General features: G+C 34.5%; 4 protein-coding genes across 7 annotated transcripts; 3 read left to right on the forward strand and 1 right to left on the reverse strand.

The window, feature by feature from the left end:
• Window positions 1–987: 987 nt before the first annotated feature.
• Window positions 988–2,717, forward strand: LOC105176084 (protein DOG1-like 4). Its single transcript, XM_011098784.3, has one exon. It carries the CDS (start codon window positions 1,287–1,289, stop codon window positions 2,187–2,189), a length of 903 nt encoding a protein of 300 aa, XP_011097086.1. The 5' UTR covers window positions 988–1,286; the 3' UTR covers window positions 2,190–2,717.
• Window positions 2,718–3,881: 1,164 nt separating this feature from the next.
• LOC105176085 (uncharacterized) lies at window positions 3,882–10,478 on the forward strand. Of its 4 annotated transcripts, none has more exons than XM_011098785.3 (4): window positions 3,882–4,014; window positions 6,049–7,167; window positions 9,209–9,283; window positions 10,158–10,478. In XM_011098785.3, the coding sequence occupies exons 2-4, from the start codon at window positions 6,280–6,282 to the stop codon at window positions 10,272–10,274; spliced, it is 1,080 nt and encodes a 359-aa protein (XP_011097087.1). In that variant the 5' UTR covers window positions 3,882–4,014; window positions 6,049–6,279; the 3' UTR covers window positions 10,275–10,478. The 4 variants fall into 4 exon arrangements, with proteins under 4 accessions (XP_011097087.1, XP_011097088.1, XP_088733431.1 ...); XM_011098786.3 differs by lacking the exon at window positions 3,882–4,014 and adding an exon at window positions 4,049–4,237; XM_088877305.1 differs by lacking the exon at window positions 3,882–4,014 and adding an exon at window positions 4,247–4,502.
• A 2,071-nt stretch (window positions 10,479–12,549) lies between these two features.
• On the forward strand, window positions 12,550–12,891 carry LOC148784551 (uncharacterized). The gene has a single exon (XM_088876880.1). The coding sequence runs from the start codon at window positions 12,550–12,552 to the stop codon at window positions 12,889–12,891; it is 342 nt and encodes a 113-aa protein (XP_088733006.1).
• A 4,357-nt stretch (window positions 12,892–17,248) lies between these two features.
• LOC105176086 (NAC domain-containing protein 2) lies at window positions 17,249–19,767 on the reverse strand. The gene is made up of 3 exons (XM_011098787.3): window positions 19,463–19,767; window positions 18,815–19,089; window positions 17,249–18,270 (listed from the first exon to the last, which is right to left on the reverse strand). Exons 1-3 carry the CDS (start codon window positions 19,629–19,631, stop codon window positions 17,824–17,826), a joined length of 891 nt encoding a protein of 296 aa, XP_011097089.1. The 5' UTR covers window positions 19,632–19,767; the 3' UTR covers window positions 17,249–17,823.
• Window positions 19,768–21,823: the final 2,056 nt, after the last annotated feature.

Consider the following 21,823-nt stretch of genomic DNA (forward strand, 5'->3'; position numbering starts at 1 on the left):
TCACCTAAGTACAACTTCAACTACCACAAGGTCCCTTTTTCTTCTCATACCACTAGTGATTTCAACGCTTGCACCAGTTCACACCTCTCTTGCGAGCTAGGGATTTGCAGCAATAATAGGAATTTTGCCCTTTCCTTCAGTAAGCGTTCGATTTAGATTTTTCATTTTTTATTTTTTGTTTTGGTAGTAGAAAATATCACGTGCTGGAGGGATGAGTCTATTTTCCCTCCAAAAGCGCTGAATGGCTAGGGATGGTGAGTTGGCAACACAACAGTGTTAATTTTAACATGTTAGCCTTGCCACATAAGGAAATTTCTTTAATCCACACCTACATTGGTCATCGGATAGGTAAGCAAGCTCCCAAATTTTGGTGGTCATGTGAGGCACATGTGAGGGATTCCAGCAAAATTAGAATATTTTGGCCTGAAATTGCCACTTTTTTAAAAAATACAGCCGTGAAAGGCTATTTTGAGATGGAAATGGACCAAAAGTCCCGCCACCCTAATTTAGTGGACCAAATTTTTTTTTTCCTTTTTTTCTTTTATTCGAAAAACAATTGAAAAATTATAAAAAAAAGGGGAAAAACCTAGATGTAATGGATTAAATTTTTCTAAAAATTATAAAAGGAATTGTCCACTTAGTCTATATAAAAGATTTTTAGAATTATTTAAAAAAAAAATTATTCATAGTCCACAATAGCATTCAATAAAAAAATGGATGAAAACCTGTTAAAACTAATTGATTGAGCTAATTGTTGGACAATAGTTAAAATAAAAGGTACTAATAATTTTTAAAAGAATACTATTTATAATTATATCAAATTTTTCATCCTAATTTATCCTAATTTTTAAATATTTTACATAGACGTAAAGTATGTTACCTATGCTGCTATCGAGTTAAAAAGGAGGCCTTGGATGCTTATAGTCAGACCCACCACTACCCGACGCTGAGTACACTGTACATATATGCAACATGTAAATCAACATCACAACAATACATAAATAAAATATACACGTTTGATATTCATATCAAACATCTCCTCTTTACTTACAAATGTCTTTAAACACCGATATAAGAGTTGGATCCCACAGTATGAATTAAACTCAAGAAACTGTTCCCATTCACGTTCATGAACTCAACAAAGGCTGTACCAATGCTTGAAGACAAATGACATATACCAGCCGAAGAAAGGCTTGTTTTTCTCGCAACAATCTCTTGTTACTGTCGCTTGTTGTTCTGCAGGTTTCTGCAGGTATAAATATCTGTCAAGCTACTGTTGCTAAATCATGTCCGTGCTTTCTGTTCATGCTAAATACATGGCACAAGCTCTCAGAAGTGAAGCTGAAGAGTACGAGACTTTTCACGAGTTCTTCGAGTGCTGGCTTTCTGAGCAAAGCCGGCACCTTGAAGAACTCGTATTGGCTTCCAAAGAGAGCGAGCGACTGCAGGAGCAAGGACATGATGATCATCGACCGGTAACTCAACAGGAGGTGGATGAGAGAATCTTGCGTCCGAAGATCGCAGAGGTAATCGAGCATTACGAGCAATACTACCATGTTAAATCGTTATGGGCTGAGAATGACGTGCTGTTGATGTTCAATCAATCATGGAGGAGCAGCCTAGAGGACGCCTTCCTCTGGATTGGTGGGTGGCGCCCCAGCATTGCCTTCCACTTGCTCTACTCCAAGTCGGGGCTGCAGCTGGAGGCCAGACTCGATGAGCTGAGACAAGGGCTCACTGTAAATGACTTGGGTGGTTTGTCCTATACTCAACTTAACCAGGTGAATGAATTGCAGAGGGGAACCATAAGGGAAGAGAAGGAGATAACTGAGAAGCTGGCAAAGCAGCAGGAGAAGGTGGCCGACTCATTGATGGTGGAGTTGTCACATGCTGTAACGGAGTCAATAAGGGAAGGGAATCAGGCCGGCCCGATTGTGGCAGACGAGCGGATTGAGGCGACTCTGGCGGTCAAGGAGGAAGGATTCACGGAAATCATTAAGAGGGCTGATGATCTAAGGCTGAAAACTCTCAGAGAATTGATCAATACTCTGACTCCATCACAGGGTGTGCATTTCTTGATCGCTGCTGCAGAGTTGCACATGAGGCTTCATGAATGGGGCAAGAAAAGGGATGCTCGGAGCCTCAGGCACCACCAGGCTGGTGATGCTGGTCAGACCCAACAACTATGAGAGGCGCCAGAAAATGGATTAATATATATATACATATATATATGTGTGTATATGTGTGTGCGCGGGGAGGCGCGCGTGTACTAGTAGAAGGTGGTCTTGAGAAGACGTGGCTGATTGCTGCTGAATATGTGGAGTATGCGATAGAGGTTTATGTTGAGGATATGCTATACTGTGTGATGTTTTAGCTTGGTTTTCTGTTTCGGGCAGGTTCTCTGTGGGCGACTGTACAAATGTTCAACCCCTTTATGCTAGTTATCATGTTCCCAGTCCATTCTCGGGCAACCGTACATTGTCTAGAGACTAAATCCAATCGACAAGTACAAAGTTCATTGAGATAATAATTTTCAATGATCAAATACAAGTGGGTTTAAATGGAAGATTTACCTTTCTGGATGATTATTACTCTTGAAATGTATAGAAGATTTATCTCTCTGGATAGTTAATCGTCCGAGACTTTTGTGATTAGAATCAGTTTGATATTATTTTATTTATATTATGAATTGGCATTTTATTTTGAATTCAATCTCATATATGCTTCATAGTTGGTATAAGTTTTAACTATTTCTTTAAATGTTACAATAACACTCATATTCTCCATCTGATTTTCCATCCTTTCATTGGAAAAGGATGGAGATTCAGAACTTCAGACTCCAAAAACTTGCCCAAACAAGTGCAAAATCATGCGGCATAGGAGTATATGATGTGTGCAAAAAATTTATTTGTCACTTTTGGTCCTCATCTACTTTGTTGTCTAGAATTTAACGATTTAGTGCACGTGTCTAACATGTAATCGTTAAGTATTTTTAGTTGGAGAGAAAATAGATTTGTTTTTCAGCTTGACACCATTTTCGGAAAAAAATACAACTCTATTTGACGGGGGAAATTCTTTTTGAAGGAAATTAGGACGAAAAATATAGCGATTTTTCTTTTCTCTCACAAAAAGTGAATCCTATCCGTCCGATATTTCTATAAGTTGAAGCTTAATAAAAACAACACAAAGAATCATGTCTTCCACAAGTTAAGTAGGTCAAATGAGGGACTCATATACTACTATTGGCAAAAGGACTAATTCTTCTTCCACTCAAAAGTACTTAACAGTAACATACTAAGCACGTGTTAAATTTTAAATGAAAACGTGCATAAGGACCAAAAATACTAATTTTTTAAGTTATGAAACTAAAAGTACTAATTCCGTAATGAATAGGACCAAAAGTGATATGGACCTATCTTATAGAAGTAGAAATATTATTTCGCCAGGTATCGACAAACCCTGAGGAGTATCATGCACTTTTACAAGTCCTAGAAAGTATTTTTGTAATTAGACATAAATGTATTTGTAATTTTATAAATGATAGAAAGAAATTTTATAATTAAACTTAATTTCAAGGGGATACTAATATAATTTTCCTTTTATTTTATTCTTGAAGCAGAAGAAAAATGTAACCAAATGTAAGTGGAGAAAGATGCAAAATGAGCAAATTATCTTCTTATGAAAAAAAAATAGCAATTTATCATCCTATATTTTTTTAAAATACAACAATTTATTCCCTTGTATTTTTTAAAATAAAATAATTTATATTTTTAGACTTTATTTTGAAAAGTATTGGAGGATAAATTATAACTTTTTTTTTTATATAAAAAGATAAATTATTCATTTGCAATATGATAAATTGTATTAAACAGGTGAGAGAAGAAATACTGACCTTAAAGTGACTCCCAACATACTGTCCCATTATTGTCTAGTGCATGCTTACGGGAAATAGTGAGAGAAAGAGAGAGCTTTCCTTGCTCGACCCCGCCATACCAGCTGTACTAATTCGCTGAGGTTTTTTTTCTATCTCTACTCCTTTTTACTTATTCCACATTTCTTTTTGTTTGAATTAGGCTGTTAAATGTGCAATGCATTAATGATCGCGCCTGCAATTCGCAATGTTCTTTACTGTTTGTTGATGCTGAAGTCCCGATCAGCTGATTTGATTGTATCGTGCTATTAGTTTTTGTGTTCATGGTCTGAAGACAAACCTGTGAAATCTCTGGGAGTGGTGGGGGTGGGTGCTTTTTTGAGCTCAATTCCCCGAGGGGCTTTGATGGATATGTTCTCTTCTTCGTTTGTTGTGGGGTTTTCTATTTTCTCAACTTTTGACTTGCATTTCTCTGTGTTGAAAATTAATTCTTTAGAGGGAAGCATATGCTGCTGAGGCAAGATAGGAAAGTAGCAATTTTTGGGTTTGATCCCTGATAACATGTTTCTGCGGGCTTCTTTTTCGGCAACTGAATGAACTTGATCAGATGAGTGATTTCTAGTCTTCTTAGGTCTGCAGGGAGATAAGAATAGTTGTATTTTCATTTACAAATATCTCTTTTACCCCACATTGTTGGCCTGATTGTAAACTGATTAAACTTCAAAAGAGAACTCTGATATTTTCTGCTGTTCATCTGAATGATGAAAGAAGATGATTAGGGGTTTAGTCACGTGTCAATGAGGTTCTGTTTGAGCACTCCTTTTCGTCTTATACTTGATGAGGATCAGGTAGACTGTGGACTATACAACTTTTCTTAGAATTGTTTTTCACTCCAGCTATCAGATTAGGTTCAATTAGTTAGGTAAACAAGTTCCTGATCAATGGGTATTTGGGAATTTTGTGTAGTTGAAACATCAGAGGAAAAAGATAGTTCTAAATTGATCTAGGTTTTTCCTTCCGGTATGTAATTGAAGATAGTGATGCAGCAACTAAGCCTGCCTACGTCTAAACCAAATAATAGAGGAGGGAAAGGAGAGACAAGAGGCAAGCCAAAGGAGGAAGCCAGCAGAAAGTTGGAATTTATGTTGCTTATCTGTTCATTCCATCACAACATAGTATTTATAAGACTACCCATGACTGAAAGTTGTTGGGCATACTGCGACCAAATACAAAATATTTCCATCCAAAGTTTACATAGGAAAATTCCTATTTACAAGTAACTCTCAAGCTTGGCCTGGCTGCTTGCCAGTTTTGTTAGTCCTCATATTCTCCATCCCTCGTGACTATCACCATTATACATCATTGGCTCCCCATGAATGTCAGCCTTGTCCTCCAACTGGTGTTATCACGGACTGTCCTTGCCATCAAAGCAAAGTTTCTTTGGCCGTGTTGATGGGATAGCTTAACCCAGCCATGACTGAGAATCTCTTTCGGCAATAATAATGGTTGAGAGCCAGTAACATCAAGTAGGAGACGATCCTTTGGAGGAAAGGGATTTGCTATACAACGGGTTCAGCAGCAAGACATGGACACTATCATGTATCTTAGCATCAAAATACAAGTTTAAGGGATGAGCACCTTTACCTATGTGTTCACCTAACTTGGGAAAGCCATAAAATCTGCGAGACAGCTTGTTAGACTAGCGAATCGGCAATGATACAGTTGAAGCTTGAGAAAAACTTAATCGTTAACAACAGATTCAGCAACAGTGCGATTGACATTGCCCATATTACGAGGCAGTTGTGCCCTTTGTACATTTTTTCCTGGAGTTGTATTTCATTTCGTTTTTGTCACTTGGAAGTACAATTCTACTTAACTATGCATATGGGCCAAAACATTTGACTTTTTTCAATATCTTAATCATGCCTTCTATGGCAATGGTAACATATAGTTTCCAAGATGCTTTTATTTTGAAACCTTTTGGTTTTCTTTTCATGTTCCTTTGTTTTAAAGACGGTTGAGCTGGCGACAGATAGTTTTCTCTTTCTTGTCTTATAATAAGTAAATAGTGATTTAGATGTTTTACACAGTTGTATTCTATATGCAAAGACAACCTTGTACTCCTTAAATTGCTTAATATTTCCTAACTCCTTTTTTATTTTTGCTGTATGTACTAGGTCTCTAGTTGGTCCTCAATGAGGATCAGGCAGGAGAGATTTCTCTTTGGATATACTTCATTGCCTTCCTGAGAGATTCTCTATGGTCTTTGCTTGGACTGGGTATTTATCTTTCCGACTTACAATCGTATGTGATGGTTGATTCTCTTTATGGATATATCTAACTAAAAGATGGGACTACTATTAGAAGCGATATAGTGCTTGTATTCTCTGGCAACTTCTTATGAAGAGATGGAGAAAGAAAGGTCCACTGAGAAAAGTGTAGTCTGTGAGGATTTTTCCTCATCAACTGAGAATGTAGAACCAGTGGATGACAGCTCGCGTAATAGCATAGACAAGGAGAGTGGCTTGGCAACTTGTCGAGTTTGCCAATGTACTGAACCTGATAGGAGGGGGAATGTTGCACTTAGACTTTTGGGTATTTCTCCACCATCATCTGATATATTTAATGGAAAAAAGGAGGTGAGTTCTAAATTTAAAGTTTCCCTGACAAATGTTGGAAACAATTCCCAGAACAGAAGTGAATTAATGAGGTCTGAATTTATTGAATTTATCAGCCCAAAAGGAGAGGTTTTTGTTTGTACTGCTGATGTAGAATTTGGTATTGCCAACAATGAGGACATTCTGTCAGAACTTGGATGTGCTTGCAAAAGTGACCTTGCTTTAGCGCACTATGCTTGCGCTCTTAAGTGGTTTATCAACCATGGATCAATCATCTGTGAAATTTGTGGACATGTTGCAAAAAATGTAAGATCTGAAGACTTCAAAAAGGTATTGGTTTCTTTAAAAGAATATGAGGCCCTGAGAGAAAGAATTGTCAGTGGAGAACCTAATCATGCACGCCACCGAACTAACTTTGGTATAGATCCTGAAGCTGTTGCTGCTATTCGGAGGCAAAGGTTAAGTGAAATTTCGTTGTGGTTTAATCCGAATAACAGTATTGCCGTATTATCCCTCGTGGTAAGTGAACAACCTTCGACTTCTAATGTAGTCATGGAAGAGGTCACCAGTGTCCGGACTACCATTACTGAGTGGGCTGTAGAGGGCATAGTTATCCTGCTTGCTACAGGCCTGTTGACTGTCACTCTTGCATGGTTGATTGCTCCTTATGTTGGCAAGGTACTTGGAGTGGCTGTATTATATATCCCTGTGTTCACATAGTTCTGCTTTCTGTTTACTGTTTTTTGTTCCTCTATCATTCTGTGCTTATGATTGCTTTCTCTATTTATGTAGTTTGCATGATAGCTTGATACATCTCTCATAAATTCTGAGTTAGTGCTTGTTGCATGTATGGAACTTCAGTACATCCTACAGAAGGGGAGGGTGTTGAGTCCTCCTAAACCCTACTTTGGGCGATAGAAGCAAGCTTTCTTTTCAGTTTGCTCTTGAGCATGTGGGAGTATAGCTATTTGTGAATTATGATCTGTATAGAGCTTTGATGGAAACTTGATTCATTTTTGTCCTTCTTTTACACGATTAATAATTAAGTATTTTGAAAATAATTGAAGAGTTTGATGATATGAAACTAAAGTGCGACTTGCTCTTCAGTTTTAATAGTGCATGTAGATTTGAAAACAATAAGGATCTCTTATGAATTGTTTTAGAAAGTTTACAGCTAAGATCTTTATTTTCCCTTGAAGTTTCTCCAATGTTCGCGATATTTGTGAATTCTTTGTTATCTCCACCAGAATATGATCATAGTTCATACTTCTCATGAACTAGTCCATTTTGCCAGACATTCATTTGTTGTATTTCCAGATTGACAATGATTTTCATTGAGGCAAAAGCCAAAAGTCTGATTTGAAACACGTCAAAACTTATACAAAATTTGATCTTATGGATGCTTTTAGGGAATTCATAGTTTTTTTACCTTTTATTACCAGAAATAACCAACCTTACAAATAAAGAAATCATAAGAACAAATCAGAAATGGAAATATGATAAAATTCATGGCCCAAAACTTCAAATAATTATCTTAAATATAGATACCTAATGATCAGTTATAATGTATAAAATGTCAACATGAAAATTGCAAAATTTAAGTAAATATGAAACTTAAATGTAAATGTAACCAATTGAATTAAAAAATGTATAGAAATTTGTACAAGTATTGAACAATGGTAGACGACAGACATGCAGAGATATTTGTTATCTGAAACATTCTTTCTTTATAACGGTGTGCGTGGTAACCAATGATGTATGGGCAAACTTTTTTACTTTGCATTGCTTCAAGTTTTTGGGTTCTGCACTTAGATTTGTAACTACAAAAGTTTATAATAAAAAATTAAGAAATTGGACTTGAATTCCAAAACAGCCATCCTTTTCTTCGAAGATGAAGAATTAGCCTTATCACTTTGATGTTTTTGTAAAGTGTTTACCATTTCTTCTTCAGGGGCAGTCTACGCTAGGGGAGTGGGTAGTGTTTTATTTATTGTCTTTTTCCTTTAGAGAAAACTTTGTAGGATTCTTGAACTTTGGATGGATTATATTGCTTTAGTGTCCAAATTGCATCCACCAAGAGATGAACCAATTTGAATATTTGGATGCTTTTGGGATGAGGTTTTGTTGAATAGGAAACAAGAAAACATGCTATGCATGTGATTTTGTTAGGAGACAAAGAAGCATTAATATAATCATTGCAAGAGATTGCAGGATAATGTTTTGGATGGAATAGCAGTGATCATGTGTGGTTCCCTATATGATGTTATGAGTTTTATTCATAACGTTAACGTTGTATAATATATATATTATTAGTTATGACGACGGACTAAGTTACATGAATATTCTTTACAATATAACATGGTTTCAGAAAAACATAAGAAATAAGAAGCAATTTTCAATACAGGAGCGAAAATCAAGCCACCACAGCAAGTGAGAGAGACACTGCATCAGATGAATTAGTATTAGAATATTTGTATCATATGAAGTGAACTGAGATTCTCGTTCACAAAATGAGTTGCCAACTTTGTGACTTGCCAACAGACTCTTCTTGATGTATCAAGAGGTTTCTGCTGGAGAGCCGGCTACTCTTTTCTGTACTAATTGGGTTGAAATCATGTGATAATTTGTTTTTTTGCTACCTTAATAAGTTCATTTCGTTGTGTATTTGTTTGGTATTCTCCAGTGCTCCCTTCAGCTGAACCATTTCCCTGCTTTGCAGAAAACTGCCAAAAATGGCCTGCATATTCTTCTTGGAGGCATCTCCGCATTGACAATTGTAGTTTTCTTCCGTTTTGTAAGTTACATACATTTACTTTCTGAATCTTTAAGAATTATGCATATTAGTTGGTATCAATTTTAGAGGAGTTAACCGCAATTAAATTAAGAAACCATGAGAAGACTACAATTTGATAAATACCAGGGGATGCACCGACATGTGAAGGTTATTAGAATATTTTATGCTTGAACGCGTGATATTTATCAGAATATCCTGCACTCGAGTTTCTGTGGATCATTCTGGAAAACTATTAATTCTGAAATCTCTTGTTCCTTCATCTTGGTTTCTGTTTTAGAAGGTCTAAATGAGAGAAGTGAGCAAATATTCTGTACTTCACTGACCTCAACCAAAAGAAGGAAAGAAAACAGCCAGAGCAACAAAGAAAGAAAACACTACTAATACACACGAAGAATGGAACCTTTATTAAGGAGATTATTATAATGTGTTCCTACTCGTGTGAAGGAGCAAATGATAAACTCGTCACTGAGCATTCACAATAAAGTTGCTCCATTATTCAGCTCTTGTCCATGAATGCAAGTTTTGCAGGTTTTCTTCAAATGGTTTCTTGATAGTTCAATTTTTGCTTCACGCCATGTTCTGTTTTCTGCTTGAGATTATCAATGCATATAAATCATAAGGAACATATAGCAAAAGACTGTACATATAGTCTACCAAATTACAATGGCACCAAACAGTAATTTCTTCTGTAAGTTGTTTACTTTCTATCAATGTGTTGGTGCACTCCTTTTTGTGATATCTCATGCTCGGTTCTCTGTAACTTTTCTTTATCTTGTACATTGTACTGTTAATCAGTTTGTGATTTGACTGATTAGGTTGTGATTTATTCGTACTGCATCTTCGAGCTGACAAAATGTCCTCCCTACATTTGCAGTTTGTGCTGACAAGAATCAAGTACGGGCCTGCACGGTACTGGGCTATCTTGTTCATTTTCTGGTTCCTTGTGTTCGGGATATGGGCATCGCGAACCCATGGTGCTCATGCAACATAACCCCAAGTTCACATTTTTGTCCGAATACGTTCATTTAAGAAGCGTAGAAAGTTGTATTGATGTAGTTAGTGAATCCGTGATCTGGTCACTATGCCATTCTTGTCATAAGGATGATCTCTGCTACCTGAAACTATGTTTCTGTCAACTTTTGAATTGAAGGTGAAGTGTTTTGATCCATGATTCAATTTCATTTCCAGTTTTCAATTTCAAGTGCCAATATGAGTTTTGTGCTTTTGTATTACTTTTTGTGTGAAAAGAAATGTATTTGGATTAGTTTATCAGTTTTTTTTTTATTAATTTATTAGTGGTGTCAAATCAATGTAATACTATTTGAATTAGATGTGATTTTACCACCTTTATAATTAAAAAAATCTATAAGTTATAACTTATTGAATGGCCTAATTAATAACTATTTTACAATACTTAATCCATTTTTATTAGTAGTTATAGTAACATAATTATGAAATACAAAAATTTTAGAAGTTCTCTTTTTCATTCACATTTTTTACAATAGTATAGACAAGGTTTATCTATAGTTTTGTGCTCATTGTTTTTTCTGTTTCTTTTGTTCTTTGTTCTTCTTTTTCTGGGGAAAGGTAAATTTAATAAATGGGAAAAGCAGGTATAATACAACAATGCTCGTATGATATATTATTCCTCGACAGACCAAGGGATGCATCATAAACTATAAAGTGCACTAGAGCTAACAGAGCTAGGAAGATTTTTGTTAAGAATCTATAATTTGACATCCTTTATGATTAAGCTAGCTAACGTAGTTTTTTGTTCTTTTTCATAGAATGGATATGTGTGGTGATTGTTTGAGAGTAGCATTTAAACCTTGTTATATTCTTTTATAAGAAGCAATTTCTATCATATGTTGGTGAAAATATTCAAATCTTGGACAGTGATGTTTGGTCTATTATATTATAGATGAATGAAAAAAAAATCATATATCATATGTAATGGTTACACATCAAATGCTCAAATTATATTTTTTTCTATCTTAATACAAACTAAAAGTGCTTTTTACAGGAGGTAAGTAGTTTAATTAGTTCTCATTCATCTTTTAACCTGTTTTACTCTTTAAAATTTTTACTTTATATGATAATTTATTTAATTAATTTTTATTTGTCATCTAACTCATTTTCGTATGATAAGTGATCTAACTAACTCTTATATATATCTATGCTAGGAAATTTCTCAATGGATTAACTCCTTTCGATTTGAATAAATATGAATAATATGAACAAATGAGAGTAAATAATTAACCGGATCTCCTGTTCGATTTTGAAAAGATCGATTGAATGGAAAAAATACAGTGAAAAAGTAAAAAGCTATTACATAAAATCTCATAACGAAATCTATAAATTGCATGACAGGCATGACATAATTCTCCGCATCAAAGATATTTATATAATTCTGGATCGGCTTAGATATGTTGTGACAAAAGCATTTTTCAGTACCAAGATGACTGAAAGGTCCTCTGTGCATATGAGTGTTCAGTTCGATCAACCCAAAAATCGAAAACCGAATCGTACATTGTCAGCTCGGTTCGGTTTCAACCGAACAGTATTTGGTTTTTTTTGGTTTTTTAATCGAAAAAATTGATTTTTTTAAATATATATATATAATTTTAATATTTTTTTAATTTTATCCAAAAATGCATGTACCAAAATATCAAAATCTAAAAAATAAAATGTATATTAAAAAGAATATTTACAAATACAATCCAAAATTCCAAATCAAAATAATAGAACGCAATAACAATCCATTCATTTAATTTAAATTCAAATTTAATAGTACAACTACAATATTCAATATCCAAATAATACATATGGCGAATTGAATTGAAATTCTGCGATCGAGCATCGACCATCAACTTACACCTAATAAACAAAAAAAAAATAAAAATTATATATAATAATAATTAATAAAATAAAAAATACATATTTTTAAAAAAAATAGATTTTCGGTTTGGTTCAATTCGGTCATAGAATAGAACGGTGACAGAAAAAATCGAACCGAAAAACCAATTAAAAAAATAAAAAATGGAACCGAATTTTTCAGTTTGAATCGAATTTTTTATTCGGTTCGGTTTGGCCCGTTTAACCGAATTGTGAACACCCCTATCTGAGCAAGGGCATGGTATCAAAATGCTTTTTCTTGTTTAGAAGCTTGAGGACCTACAAGTTGGCTTCAAAAGGATATGTACATCGACGTGATCCTTCACTCTCTTCCGCCCTCTTATGACTCGTTTGTCGTGAACTCAATATGAATGGCCTTTCAAAGTAATAAGCATAGGGTTAAGCTGACGAAGACTAGCTCTCCTAACACTGATGAAGGGTTTAGAAAGATGTTTGACGTTCTATATGCGTCTTCCGTGGGCAGCATACAGTATGTTGTTCAGTTCACTGGGTGCGATGTCACGTCCGCTTTGAATGTAACTAGCATATATCAGGCATGTGTTGGTAAAACATACTGGACTGAGGCCAAGATCATTCTTATGTACCTTAGAAGGAGTAAAGATATCTCCTTCGTGTACAGCAGCGAAGAGTTGATTCTGAAAGACTATAAAGATGCAAGCTTCCAATCTGATGTGGATGATGTCAAGTTTTAATTCGGAGTTGTATTCAGGTTGAATGGTGGTGTGGTAGTATGGAAAAGTTCGAAGAACAATGCCACAGTGGATACCACAACGGAAGTTGAATACATACCGACTTTGAAAGCTGCTAATGAAGTGGTTTAGACGAATAACTACATCGAAAAGTTGGGTGTGATACCTAGCATTGCCCAACTAGTGGTTATCTTCAATGATAACAACGGGGTGACAGTGCAAGCGAAGGAATCTATATCTCATCATAGATACAAGCACATTTTAAATGTTACCATCTAGTTACAGATGGTGGGGCGAGTTAACGTTCAGATGGACCCCGCGTCGTTAGAAAATACAACAGATCCATTGACCGAACTGGTGTCACAAATTGCTCGTGTTCAGCATCTTGAAAAAATGGGTCTAAGATACATAGGTGATTGAATTTAGGTCAAGTGGAATATTATTAGAAACGAGAAAGCTAATTAGATTGGCATTTTTATAATCTATAGCAATTCATTTCTAATGAAATATTAAATTTAATGAATATAGTAAGTATTCATTTGGTAATGTATTTATTGTGCTTACTATTTTTATATTACACTTTACTTTCTTAATATCACAATAAAGTTCAAAGACCAATTGAACAATCTATATAGTTGGGTTACGATGATAGCTATGGAAACCATTTTTTGACAGATGGGTCTAAAATGGTTGTCGAGCAGACTAAACTAGCTCATGAGGGGTCGTCATATGGAAATTTTTTAAGCTTAGTCGGTATGACTGATATTCTTCGGCTCCTATAATATAGGATTTGGTCTTTTGACTTGAGTAACCATGGCAATCATATAATGTGATGGTTGTATATTGGGTTTGAAAAGAGAAGATCATATCTTTGATGATGTTATTATAAGTCTTGTCCAGTACAATTAAAACATGTAGTGAGAATGGGTGGGTTCCAATATAGAATTAATCATCTGTCATTGCATGATAGTGAGATCTTCTATGTGCTATGTTTTTAAACACCTTGAGTCTGTAGCTACAACAGTTGATTGAATAGGAGATGGTTTCCTATGTTGATCAATGGAGTAAACGCGTTTAAAGTAATAAGCATAGATGCCTAGTTTAGGATGAAAATCGATGGCCAATTTCATGTCCTAGACTTCGATCGGGAAACAGCTGATGGAAAAATCATACTTGTATGGTACTTAGGAGCCTAAATGTTCACGCCACATTCACCTAGTCTCTAGTACTACGACCGTTGCTAGACGGCCATCCGTGGTGGCAGACACTTTTGGATTAATGGTTAATTAAGAAGCGACTAGTTAAATTAGATTTAATTAATTAATTATGTTGGACAAAAACCCAGTCCAGATAAAAATGAAAATAAAGAGTCACACATAAATCACTACAGGAGTAATATAATTAATTTGAAATTGATTTAAGAAATGAATAAGTTTAAATAATTGAACTGGATAATATAAATGGTTAGATCATTTAATTGGAAAGTCAATGGATGGCCCAAGATTTCATAATGGATTAATTAAATTTGGACCTAGCACAATTAAATTGATTAGATTAAATTGATTTTTTTTTATTGGAATAAATACATTGATGGGCTTCTGTTGGAATAAATTAATTGAATTAATTTAAAATGGCTATTAGACCTTCGTTGGGCTTGAATTAATTTAGTGGTCAAAATTAAAATAGCCCGTTCCACCTTAAATAAGCCCTAGCCGATTTTGACCTAGGCTAGATCAAAGAAGAGTTAAACACTCCTGCTTACAAGGAATTAGAGGCCGAGTGGGGTGTCTTGGAGAGCCCCACTCAACCACTAATGTTTTATATACACTAAGTGTGTATTATCTTTAATATCATAATTATTATCTTTAAGATAACTAAGTTGTTTTGAAAATTGTATTGTCTCTATACACTCTCTCCTCTAAAAAATGTCTACTCTTCATCTCTCCCTTCTTCCTTCAAGTTCTTCTTGAACAAATTTCAAGAGAGAACTAATTAGATTTGATTAACTAATTAGTATAATTCGGGCCGTTTCTTCCAATAGAATTAGTTTATGTCGCTAAATCTCAAACTACCTAGTAGTGGTGTTGAGGATTTTGTTTCCAACATGTGGTGTGGACGAATATAGATGAGGTCTATGTTGACCTCTACGTGAACACAAATCTGGAAAGATATAATCTCGTGGTTAGATTTCATGTTTTCGATTTCTGCCATGAGCCACATGAAACGTTTATGCATGTTCTATTTACTATTTGCCTTTTAAAATATCGAACACTTGAAAAATCAAAGGGCACACATCTTTGATTGATTTAAATTTGCACATTTTTGTTGCGTTCTTTACTTTTTTCAGGTCATACCGTTCCTTTCAACGTGTTCACCTTGTGTAGGGGAGCTAGTTCATGAAAATCTACAAAATAGACTTATAATCCTTGCTCTACTTAGTAGGTCAATAAGTTGAATAGTTTAGAAACTCTAGGACATGTGCTATTGTAGGGGTTATCTATACTAGTCCCCATGCATTCTGACTTCCAAACCGCCATTGGAATTGTCAAAAATTATGTATATAAGGGCAAGAGAAAACACATTTGCATTAGACATGGTGCATTTAAAGAGCTCTTGAGAAATGGAATAATCTCCTTGGAATATGTGAGATTCAGAAGAACTTGTTGGATTTTGCACAAAAATATTAACAAGGAGAATTATTCTTGAAATTTCAAGGGCAATGGGACTCGAAACCCCTGGGGTGGTGGATACCATTTAGATGGTCAGCCAAGCAATATAATAAAAGGATTTGATGGATGATCTTGGTATGATGTGAATCAAATGGACTAATAGCTTCAAATTTTGGTTGTTGAGCAGTCTCTTTTATTTCATAGACTTGATGAAGTTATCTAGTTGAGTGTGAATGTGGGTCTGGCTTCTCTGACCGAATAAATTTTTTTTTTTTTTTCTTGAGCACTCATAAGAGGTCAAGATACACGCACATGGCCATTAGTAGCGTTTGAAGTATATATTGCGGAATTGTGCATATTAAGGAACGAATACATGTTGTGGGGGTCTTAATTTCAACTATTGAATATTCAAGATTTATTTCACTTGGTTGAGTTGTTACTCCACCTCACAATACATTAATTCAATTGAAAGAGATTAATGCTTAAGTAAAATTTCTTCCTTCACCCAAAAAATAGTGTTCTAGCTAGTTAGTCATTCCTAGGTGAATGTTAGGAATGACTACTAGTGGACACATTTCTTGTTCCACAGTACCAAAATAACCAAGTCACATTTGTTTTTAATGAAACCACTTGCCAACTTGAAATTGAAAAGTGTAAGTAGGCTGGTTTTGGAGAAAAATTCACATACACTGGCTCGGATTATAATTTTTTTGGGTAATTATACTTAGACCCTCTATAAAAATAGAAAATTATATTTTTGTCAAAAAATTTTAAATTTATACTTACACCCCAAATTCCTTGTTTATACTTGACTCCTTTCGTTAGAGTTTGAACGAAAATATTGATTTTAATAAAAAAAATTACATAAATTTTCAATTTTACCCATCATTTAACATTCTCATATAATAATCTTGTACTTACAAGAAAAAAATGTAATGATGTTAACCTCACTCAAATGTATATATATATATATATTATATTTATCATCTTATAAGAATATACGTGAGAATGTTAAATGAGTAGTAAATTTAAATATTTATATAATATTTTTTTCTAAGATTCGCATTTTTTGTCCAAACCATAATGGAAGGTGGTCATGTGAAAATAGAGAATTTTCAGAGGGGTTGTAAGTGCAGTTTTAACATTTGTTTAGAGAAAAGTATAGTTTCATATTTTTAAAGAAGATCCGATTAAATTAACCCTTTTTTTCTTAGAACAAATTACTTTAAATTCTTGCTTATTCAGGTCTAGTTTTCTCTTTTTGAACCAAGCTTATCCGTTTATCCAAATAAAACTATACAGCTTATCCTTTTTCCTATTCGACCTTATCTTTTTTATTGAGCTTATCTTCTCTGATTTTGTTGATATGGAGATTAGCTTTGTGATTAGGATAATGCTTATTCAAATAACAGAAAAACAGCTAGAGCATCTGACTATACTGAGGACTATCTGCAATATATAGGCCTCGGTTTTTAAGATTCTACACTAATGAGTTCCTCTATTCTGCTCTCCTTGCTGCTTATCTTTTGAGCGGTTGTGCTTTATTATTCCGACTCTCTACCACAAGTGCACGTGTAAGATACCTATATTTAATCTTGGAGCGAACTATAATGACTGTATGTGAGTGGGTCATCCACGGCACAACTTTAACTGTTCTAACAAAAACAATGAGACAGCTGATGCCCAGATGGTAGAGAAGAAGATAGGATACATTTCTAACTTGCTATTGCAGATTGTGAGGTGTGCAATGGTCTTTGCCCTTCTGGTCAAGACACTTATGGCACTTTCCTCAGTACAATATCTCATTATATTGTAGTTACAGAAGAAAGGACTTCCCTCATGTATATTTAAAGTGGAATTCACTAAAGCCAAATCTTACTCTATCAACACTACATTAATCTAACCATACTATAAAGAACGAATGAATCGAATACATCCAAAAATCCTGAACATACAAGACAGATACTTAGTTTAGGAATACTGTGTCAACTCAGCACCTTTCTGGTTAGAATGTCTCGCTGAATCTGACCAGGCTCCAGCTCGATTAGCCCACCATACTCAGTTCACCACTGCAACAGCACCACAGCTTGAATTTCTGGCCATCTTGTTTTGCTCTTACCATATATATTTTATAAAGAGATCTCCAGAACGTACCAACTAAGCCCATCAAGTTTGAGGAGCTGATTTTCTAGTTCTTAATGCATGTATATGGCTATCCAGACCTGGTATTATAATATTGAGGATGAATGCAATTTGGAAACTGGAATCAGAAGGGCTTCTGCATGTAACCAAACATGTCTTGAAACAGAAAGAGCTGGTCATTGTACTGCATCTGGGAGCTGAAAGGGTCGTCTTGAAAGCCATCCATGTAGTTGAGCTGAAAATTAGTAGGAATTTCAAACTCACTCCACTTAGGTTCACTCTTGACCTCCTCAAACTCAGGTGAAAACGCATGTTCGGAGCTACTTGAGTCTGTATGCAACTTAGGTACTGACTCGGACGTATTCAAATGAGTGTAGGCATTCATCCTTTGTGATGGCAATGACTGTGGTGCCTGCACCAGTGCAACCATCCCATCATATGGGAATCCGTTCACCTCTGGCTTCTGTTCTTCGCTATCTGAGAATTGCATAGCCTCCTTATCCACATTCATGTAATGCTTGTCAAGTGTTCCCTTTTTGTTGTAAATTCGACATAATACCCAATCATCAAGCTGAAATATCGAACAATTCAAATGATCAATGTGATGAACAATCTAACATCCAGCAACAAAATCTAATTCATTTGCGGACGCCTAACAAGCAACAATAGATCTTCTAAAGAAAAGTCAAAAATTTCAACAACTCATATCTTGAGAAAGTTTTGTGAAAGGATACCTACAACACAACAAGAATTGACCAGGCCTATAAACTAATTGACATAACTGAAGTGGCAAAGGCTCATTTTTATCACCACCCGAACTTCCAAATATACTTTTTTCTTTAATAGCAAAAATAAGTAAGTAGGGGTGGCACCCCACAGTGTCTTGTGCCGTAAGGTAAGATTGTGCCTGTGTGGCTGATAGGACTCCTATAGTAGACAAACAGTAAAAACTGAAGCTTAATAGTAATCAACATATAAAACAGGATATAACTTAGTCCCAAGAATAAACCACTACCACTACCACAACCACTGAACATGCCTGTAAGAATTCAAACCCACGAAACCACTTCTAGAAACACGCTTCGGGAAACACAAGCAGGTGCAAGAGTAAGTACCCTCAAGTTGTTTCTATTGCCGGCAGACCTATCCACATTAGCCAAGCGGTATTCATGCATAATCCAATTGGTTTTGACACCTCTTGGAGCTTTTCCAGCATAGAACACCAGAGCCTTCTTGATTGCCAGAGTCTTGGGCTTCCCCACCGGCTTATCCGCCCCGGTGGCCTTCCAGTAACCGGTTCCCGCCGCCCGATTCGGCCTTGAACCGTTCGGATACTTCCGGTCTCTTGGGGAGAAGAAATACCATTCCTTTTCACCATACAGTGACATTCCTGTTAATTATCAACCATACAGTATTTACTACCAATCATCAAGAACCAGAGGGCAAAAAACTAGAAAGTTCATAGTGAAAGACAAAAGAATTAAAGAAAAAAACATTTTCTTGAAAATTTTTCAAAAAAAAAAGTTGGAACAATCTATACAGAATTCTTAAGTAGGTTTTTTGTTATTTTAACTTATTCCTCTTCGAGCAATTCCCCAAATCACAGAAGCATACGGAGTATCCAAAACAGAGGAAATTCGAGGTCTGAAAATGGAGAATTTCAGTAGAATTCACTAATAAAAAAGTTGATTTTCCTGGACGAATTTCCTAAAATAATAATAAATGAAAAATCGAAGAAAAACCTAGACACAAAAAAATTATACCAGGAAGTTGCCATGGATCGAACTTGTAAAGATCAATCTCAGCTATAATTGGGACTGCAATCTGCTGTCCGGCACACCTCCGGCAGAGATAATGCACGACAAGCTCCTCGTCGGTCGGATGGAACCTGAACCCCGCCGGCAAATTCAATTGCTGCTCACCTCCCTTCATTCACTCCCCAAAACTCTTGTTGTTGTTGTTTATGTGTGTGTAGACTAGAATCCCAAGTCCAATTTTGCTGCGATCCTGCTCTGAAACGAAGAGGAATGGAAGCTTTGTGATGTATATATACATGTGCTGGTGGGGTGGTGGGGGCCCTCATTGACGCCATTGCTCTCTGTAGTAGTAGTAGTATATTTACATAAACGTGCGTCATTGAATCTATTCAAATACATATACTATTCTATACATATTGACTCTGTGCCGTTGGTGGACGAACTTATTTATTTATTTATTTATTTTTTATGTGGACCCAAATTTATTTTGATTGAATCAAAATAATCACACAGCATATACTTAATTTATTATTAATTATTTTATTTTAATTATACATTAATTATATATTGAAGATATTATAATTGTTTCAAATCTGATCAAATTCGGCTCGAAAAAAATTTCCTTGTGGACATTTTTATCCTCTCCCATATATTTTCGTGTTCGATGCATGTATAAAGTATAAAATTAATATTTAGAGTTAATTATATTTGTACGTGATCTGAAAATACAAAATTATATTTTTTTTCAAAAAATTTTGATATTACACTTACACCTCATCCGAAAATTTTCAATTTACTTTTTATCTTTTTTTATTAGAGTTTGGATAAAAAATGCTGACGAAAGCAAAAAAAAATATAAATTTTTAATTTTTGCCCTCATTTAATAATTCTATGTATCTTTTTACATATTAAATAAGGGGTAAAAATGAAACATTTATGCACCTTTTTTATTAATGTCGATATTTTTAGTCCAAATCCTAAGTAAGGTGTAGATGGTGAACTTTCAGAGGGGATATACGTGTAATTTTAAAATTTTTGAAAGAAAGTGTAGTTTCGTATTTTTAGAAGGGGTCTAAGTGTAATTACCGTAATATTTATGTACTTCATTTTAATTATATATCCGTGAAGGAAAATACATTAGTTAAAGTATTTTATATTTTTCAGATTTTGATTATGATTTTTTAATTAATATTGAATAAAAGTAAAAGTATCAAAATAATTGTAGGATATTAATTAAGTTGCAATTATCAAATCAAATATGTATTGATATTACCAAAAAAAAATTTATTAGTGAGAAAAAGATCAAGTTACAGTGTTACTATTATTATTATTATCATTAATTATATGTACATAAATATATATGTATTATAAGTGATGAAAATTTTTATTTTTTTTTGCAATATTGAGTTTCATAATATATAATAGTAACAATTATTTCATATAAATTGTAAGGAGTAAATATTAGTGACGAAAAAGGAATTGTGAATAATAAGATCATCACTATAAATAATTAATTACATTTGTATAGTGGCGATATAGTAACAAGAATTATAAATAACTTTACGCATAAATTCTCGTTAATAATTATATTTTGATAAAATCAAAATTATCATCAATTAATACATGTCTTTAGTCACAATTATAAAAGTATATTTGATATTTTATCGCTAACATTATTTTTTATTTTAATGAAAGTCTTCTAATTATATTCCATATATATCTATATATATAATATGCTGGATTTTATAAATTTTTAACAAATTTAGTACTATTAATTTATGTGCGTTATATAGATTATGGCGTATCATTTGACCTGTCAATGGAGAAACCACCACAATGTGGTCTAATATTCATTTCCTAGGTTGCCCTCATTATTTTATGCTTTCTCCCAATCAAAGATAAGTACATAATGAAATGATGTGACAGCTTTATCTTATCACAAGGGCAACAAAGTCATTTGCTAATGTAATCATTCCAATATATTTCATACTAAACGTGACCTAAATAATGAAATTTGAGACGCTTTTAGCATACGGAGCGACCACCGAATATAATAGCCACCATCATTGTGGAAGATATTAGACAGAGGATTATCAGTGTTAATTTATCTCGTTCTCTTAGTTCATGTGCATTATATAGATTATGGCATATCCCTTGGCCTGTCGAGGGAAAAACCACCAGTTGAGCACTGTTGTACTGTACGATTTTGTTTTATTAATAAAACTTACATTTACCCAAAAACATGACCTATCATCCGATTTTTAGTATTAAGTATACATATCATAATTCACTCAATCATGTCACCATCACATTTTAAATCACAAGTTAATACATCTCAAAATATCCCATCATCCAATATAGAGAAGG

The sequence above is a fragment of the Sesamum indicum genome, linkage group LG13 (genome assembly GCF_026168435.1).
Source record: "Sesamum indicum cultivar Baizhima isolate 11 linkage group LG13, ASM2616843v1, whole genome shotgun sequence".
In the NCBI taxonomy this organism is placed as follows: domain Eukaryota; kingdom Viridiplantae; phylum Streptophyta; class Magnoliopsida; order Lamiales; family Pedaliaceae; genus Sesamum; species Sesamum indicum.

Coding starts and splice junctions, on each gene's coding strand:
- LOC105176085 (XM_011098785.3), top strand. CDS start 6,280: ATGGAGAAAGAAAGGTCCACTGAGAAAAGTGTAGTCTGTGAGGATTTT. Junction 7,168..9,208: donor TTGCTCCTTATGTTGGCAAG/GTACTTGGAGTG, acceptor CCTGCTTTGCAG/AAAACTGCCAAAAATGGCCT. Junction 9,284..10,157: donor TTGTAGTTTTCTTCCGTTTT/GTAAGTTACATA, acceptor CTACATTTGCAG/TTTGTGCTGACAAGAATCAA.
- LOC105176086 (XM_011098787.3), bottom strand. CDS start 19,631: ATGAAGGGAGGTGAGCAGCAATTGAATTTGCCGGCGGGGTTCAGGTTC. Junction 19,090..19,462: donor CGATCCATGGCAACTTCCTG/GTATAATTTTTT, acceptor GATAATTAACAG/GAATGTCACTGTATGGTGAA. Junction 18,271..18,814: donor GCAATAGAAACAACTTGAGG/GTACTTACTCTT, acceptor TCGATATTTCAG/CTTGATGATTGGGTATTATG.
- LOC105176084 (XM_011098784.3), top strand. CDS start 1,287: ATGTCCGTGCTTTCTGTTCATGCTAAATACATGGCACAAGCTCTCAGA.
- LOC148784551 (XM_088876880.1), top strand. CDS start 12,550: ATGGCCTTTCAAAGTAATAAGCATAGGGTTAAGCTGACGAAGACTAGC.